Source organism: Gekko japonicus, unplaced genomic scaffold (assembly GCF_001447785.1).
Source record: "Gekko japonicus isolate JY-2015 unplaced genomic scaffold, Gekko_japonicus_V1.1 scaffold3374, whole genome shotgun sequence".
NCBI classification, from domain to species: Eukaryota; Metazoa; Chordata; class Lepidosauria; order Squamata; family Gekkonidae; genus Gekko; species Gekko japonicus.
This window is the reverse complement of record NW_015164762.1, coordinates 73716-79481: the sequence shown is the minus strand read 5'-3', so window position 1 is coordinate 79481 and position 5766 is coordinate 73716. Positions and strand designations below refer to the sequence as shown.

Below are 5766 nucleotides of genomic sequence, written 5' to 3'. Positions count from 1 at the left end.
GCGGGAGCTCACTCCGTCATGCGGCACCCGGGTCTTGAACTGCTGAACTACTGACCTTCCACAGCCTGCAGTTCAGCGTCTTAACCACTTGAGCCACCGCAGCTCTGGACCTGCTGTTTATTCTGATCATCGACAGCTGATGTGGTGGTTATTCTCTCAGTCCACATATGGAGCTGCCTAATACTGAATCAGACCCTCAGTCTATCAAGGCCAGGATCGTCTCGTCAACCGGCAGTGGCTCTCCAAGGTCTCAGGCAGAGGTCTTCCATGTCACCTCCTACCTGATCCTTTTAACTGGAGATGCCCGGGATTGAACCTGGGACCTTCTGCATGCCGAGCAGAGACTCTTCCACTGAGCCAGCATCCCTCCCCACAACAGACAACATCTATTTACCCTTTGATCCATGTACCATCGACACCTGATATGGCATTCATTCATTTTTATTGACTGTGAATAGTGTTCATTGGCCCTGACCTGAAACGTGTGTCTATCTGTACCTCAGATGGTTTGACCTCTGAAGAAGGCCCCCAAGGGGCGGAAACACGTCAGGTCACTTTTATTGGCCTTTTTGTTCAGGTCACCTGTACTTTGTAACGAAGCTTTCATTGGGCCCTTATATTTTTTTAACTGTCTGTCTAATAAATGCATGCATTTTTTTATATAGCAAGCATACACTAGGTTTTGAATATTGGCCCTGCATCAGGTTTCTTTCTCACCCTTGTGATTCTTGATTGCAGTTATTGGGTCAAGTTTGTTTCACCCCTCCCTGTGTCTTACTGAAGCTAACTGAGTCTGATCTTGGAAGCTAAGCAGGGTTGGCCATGGCTGGTATTTGGATGGGCGACCTCCAAGGAATACCGGGGATGCTATGCAAAGGCAGACAAAAGCAAACCGTCTCTGAATGTCTCTTGCCTTGAAACCCTGTGGGGTTGCCATAAGCTGACTGCGACATGACGGCGCTTTCCACCATTTCATTGACAACTTTAAAAAATGTTTTAAGCAAAACTTTACACTGTCGGCCCCGTCGTCCTCCTTCCTACCGCTCCATACATGGAGTGTGGAGTTTTCCTGTATTCCTCTCTACTACTGCAGCCCTTTCTGACCCTGAGAAAGATCTCAGGATCTATTCAGGTTGCAGGACTCACACCGTGGCACAGCTAGGGTCCCGGACTGAAGAAGGATGAGGGGTAGAAATAATTCCCTCTACTTAAACTGCAAGCACAGCTCCAACTGCAGAAACGGGAGGTGATTTTATCCCCTGGCCTAGGCCACACTCCAGCACACTGACCCACACAGCTGTTCCTCTGCACAGATCTCATGATCCCCGGAATGATCTTCCCAGTGACCAGAAGAGCGGCAAGAACGGAGAGCAACATGGGAAAACTTCCTTGTACTGATGGTTGGACCCAGGGGTCATTTCGTAGAAAAAGAGGTGCAGGAGCTCATTAGCACAACTTATTTGCATAGGCCACACCCCCTGACATCACCGGAAGTGTGTCAGAAGGCAACACCCACCGCTCAGGCTACACTGGACTGTTTTGGTTTGCTAGCTATGGGTGGGGGGTGGGGGGAAGCACACAAATCTGCCCTCACAGAGGAGGGAGAGCTTGTACCTGAATAAATCTCGGTCTTAAAGGTGCCACTGGACTCTTTTGGATGGATGGCAAGTGCAGGAAAGTGCGTGGCTGCTTGTGGGTTGAGGAGGGCGGCACGGAGGACACGCATGGCCTCAAGAAGGTAGGGGGCCAGGACGGTGGCGGAGCAGAGGTGCAGAAGGAGGCACAGGAGGCCGGGGTGGAGCTCCTTGCAGGCCTCGCGGCAGTTGCCGGGGCCCGCCTTGCAGAGGTGCTGCACCAGGGCCGGCATGAGGACAGGCAGAGCCTGGACAGGCTAGGTGCCACGGCCCAGGCAGGGGTGGAGCAGCTCGAGGGCCAGCTCGCAGCAGTGCTCCGCTGGGCCAGCCAGCGGGCCGGGAAAGGCGGGGGGAGGGGCTGCTGGGAGCAGGGGGCGGGGCTTGCTGCATGTGCCCACCCCCTGGGCTCCTTACTGCTGGAGCTTCACTCCTGTGCACTCCAGCAGGAAATGAGCCCTGGTTGGACCCACACAGTCCCTTTTCTTTTTTGGCCTCTGGTACTTGGTGCTTGTCCTGCCCTGGAAGATGGCCCAGACTAGCCTGATTTCATTGGATCTTGGCTTCTAGGCATGGCTGGGCCCTGGTTAGAACTTGGATGGGAGACCGTCAAGGATGTCCGGGGCTGCAACGCAGAGGCGGGCCATGGCAAAACCACCTCTGTTCATCTCTTGCCTGGAAAGCCCTACGGAGTTGCCTTATGTCAGCTGCAGTTTGACAGGACTTTCCACTGTGATGGGCAAGCCAGTGGGGTGCCAGAAATGATCGCCCAAATGAGGCCTGTTGCCTGGTGTGCCAAGCACTTTGTGCTTTTTTCTGTTCCTGTGCAATAGGATGCGCTCTCCCCCCCCCTCTCTCTCTCCCTCTCCCTCCCTCTCTCTCTCTCTCTCTCTCCTTGCTGCCATAAGGCATACTACTCTCTTCTTTGAGAGCATAGGTGATTGACTTGCAGCAAAAGTAGGCAGCATGAGTAGAGTAGGTGTGATTTTTGAGCTCTATATTTGCAAGGGCGGAGCTCTCACTAACAGCATGAGTACTCCCCATATTATAGATCAGAGGAAATAGCTAAGAAAATGTGGCTTTCCTGAGGCCATCCAGTGGGGCTGAGGCTTAAATAGTGAAGGAAAAATTGTCCTTTAGTGTGACTAACGCCATTTTATAATGCTACTTAGGAATGAACTCGTGTACTCTAGGAGCTGGCAGAATAACTAGAAGTTTCAGAGCCCCCTGAACAGTTTCTTAGCTGATAGACACCCCAAGAATGTGGGGCATGCACAGTACTTTACTAGCATGCACAGTACTTTAGGCATGCGGAGTACTTTACTAGGTACGCTATTAACCTTCCGCAGAAGACTGAATGTGCTGAGTTGTCATACTATGTAACTGGTGGGAATGGAGGTGATGTAAAGATGACATCAACTGGAGTATAAATGTAAGGTATTATAGAGAAGGAGCAAGAAGAATTCTTTTGTAACTTCTGTAGTTAGGAAGGATTCTTTGGCCACGGCACAATAAAGTTGTCTCAGAAATTGTTCACTGCCTCAGTGTGACCATTGAAATAAGACATCTTTATTTGGGACGCAAATATTTCAGCGTCAATAGCATCCCCCAATCCCATATTTTCTTTCTCTGATGTTCAAGAATGGCTGCTCTCACATGAAAGAAATAGGCTGCGGTCACGCACGCCAGCTGAAGTGTGTGTGTGGGGGGAAGTGAGGCTATTTCCTCTGGAGTTGTGAGATCACACATCCCTTTGTAGCTGTGGGCTCAGCCTGTCACTGTGTGATCAGACGCAACTGCAGGTGAGTCCTTTTTTGCCATATTTTCCCCTTGCACATAAACGAGGAATCGCACCTCCGCACTCCGATGATGCGCATACTGTGGGGGGGGGGAACTAGCACTGAGCCGGGAGGGCCTGATCAGACCATCCTGACGGCATGAGAGCGTGCTTGCACGATCAGACAGGGGAAAGTCCGTCCATGGCCCATCGGTACCCATTAGAACCAGACTTTCCCCAGTATCTTTTAACTTTGCTTCCGTGGTGGAGCAGCACGGGTTGCCAACGACTGCAAGATACTTCCCAGATGTTGCTGTCTGATCGCGCCCTTTAGATCCGTCAGGCCTTCGCAGCTATGTCAGATCTAAAGGCACTTGTGACCGCAGCCATAAAGAGCTTTCTTTGGGAATGAATTTACAGCGGTAGCTGAAGTCACCCATTACCAGGGCTATTTTTGGGCAGGAACGCACAGGAATGGAGTTCCGGCTGGCTCCCAAGTTGGCCACGCCCAGCAGGAACTCATTAGCATAATAGGCCACACCCAACAGCGGAAACTCATTAGGATTGGCTACATTAGGGGTGTGTGGCCTAACATGCAAAGGAGTTCCTGCTACAAAAAAAGGCCCTGGGTTTTGACAACAAACAAGGTCAACAGAATAACAAGCAAAAGGTGGGTGTGGCTGGATAACCACACTTCTGGTAACATGGGGGTGCGGCCTAATGCGCTAATGAGCTGTGCTGTCAGGGGTGTGGCATAATATGCTAATGAGTTTCTGCTGTTGGGTGTGGCCTATTATGCTAATGAGTTCCTGCTGGGCTTTTTCTACAAAAAGAGCCCTGCGGCCATTACTAAGGACAGGGCTTGGTCTCCTCTCAAAGAAATGTCAAAACGTGACACTGCAATCAGGGCAAAGACAGGATGTGTCAAACACCTTGACTTTTATTTCTTAAGAACACACCAAACAGGAAACACTTTCAGAACAAAAAAGAAAAATAACTTTAGCCTGCCAGCTGCCGACTCTAACTGCCATCTCCGTTACCCACAATGCTCCGTGGTCCCATCTTTAAAGTGGAAGTGGTATATAAACAATCAGTGGTTATTAGCCACAAGGTATAGATAGGGGCTCTGGGGCAAGTGATGCTCTGTCTTCTTGGTGCTTGGGGGGGGGTCAACAGTGGGAGGGCTTCTAGTGTCCTGGCCCCACTGGTGGACTTCCTGACGGCACCTGGTATTTCTGGCCACTGTGTGACACATAGTGTTGGACTGGATGGGCCTTTGGCCTGATCCAACATTGGCGTCTCTTATGTTCTTATGTTCTAAACATTCCACCACACCGTCTGTCACAATGGTAGATGTTTGACCAGCAATGGAATAATAATCATTGACACTTACGGCCCCATTATGAAGTGAGGTGCCACTGAAGTGAACGCTCCAGTGGCCATGATGAGGCACCCGATCGCAATGACCTTTGGACGATGGACTCTTGAGCCAAGGTAACTCACCAGGATCAGCACCATTAAGTTTCCTGCAGCGTGAGAGAATGGCTCAGCAATACTTGGGACAGTGCCTTCCGGCACACATTCTTCCCTGCGTAGCACAGGGAAGTACACGTACCTATCTCAAAGCTTCCGTCAATGAGACCAACTATGGAGGAGGAAATTTCAAACCTCCTCTCAATCTGCGTTATCATGCTCTTCAGGTAGCTTCCTGAGAATCCTTTGGCAAAGAAGGAAAAGGCCAGAGCCGCAAGAAATATCTGTGGAAAGAAGAATACGTAGAGCAGGCAGGGAGTTAGCAAAGGAACCGTGGTCACTAGGGAACTGGGAAGTCTTGAAGAACATCTCACCTAAGGCATGTTACAGAGGCCTCTCAAACGTGTGACTCATGCCCCATGGTGGCACCGTGTTTCCATCTGCATTTAGGGATGCCAGTCTCCAGGGCAATGTTCCCTCTAAGAACCTGGGCAATGTTCCCTCTAAGCTGTGGAGTCTTGTGAGCAAAAATTCTTACTTTCTGAGCTACTGCCATTAAAGTTGTGAGCAAGCGACTTGGCTGCTGCATCAGAGGTCATTTTGGGGGGGGGGACGCGGGGGATCTCAGTTCCCCTGAGTGAGGTACGGGGGCGGGGCACATGACGAAGCCCCGCCCCCTGCTTCCGGCCACCCCGCTTCCGGCCCTCATTCAGCCAGGAGGAGGCAGGAGAAGAGGGAGGGTAAGTTGCTTCCTCCCTGCCTCTCCCCACCCCTGCCTGCCTGGGGCCAGGGAGGGCCTTCACGGGGCTTCCTTGCACTCCCGCCGGCCTTGCAGGTCCACCGCCGGCCCCTCATGGGGCTCGGCAGTGGAGCTGCAAGGCCGGC

General features: G+C 51.6%; 1 protein-coding gene across 1 annotated transcript in view; it reads right to left on the bottom strand.

Annotated features, from left to right (window-relative positions):
* Positions 1-5766, bottom strand: part of LOC107109127 (solute carrier organic anion transporter family member 1A2-like) — a 49955-nt gene that overhangs the window by 39373 nt on the left and 4816 nt on the right. The window contains exons 2-3 of the mRNA XM_015409700.1: positions 5024-5165; positions 4802-4934 (exon numbers count right to left, since the gene is read on the bottom strand). Coding sequence (XP_015265186.1) covers positions 4802-4934; positions 5024-5165 — 275 coding nt within the window. The remainder of the gene's footprint in view (positions 1-4801; positions 4935-5023; positions 5166-5766) is intronic.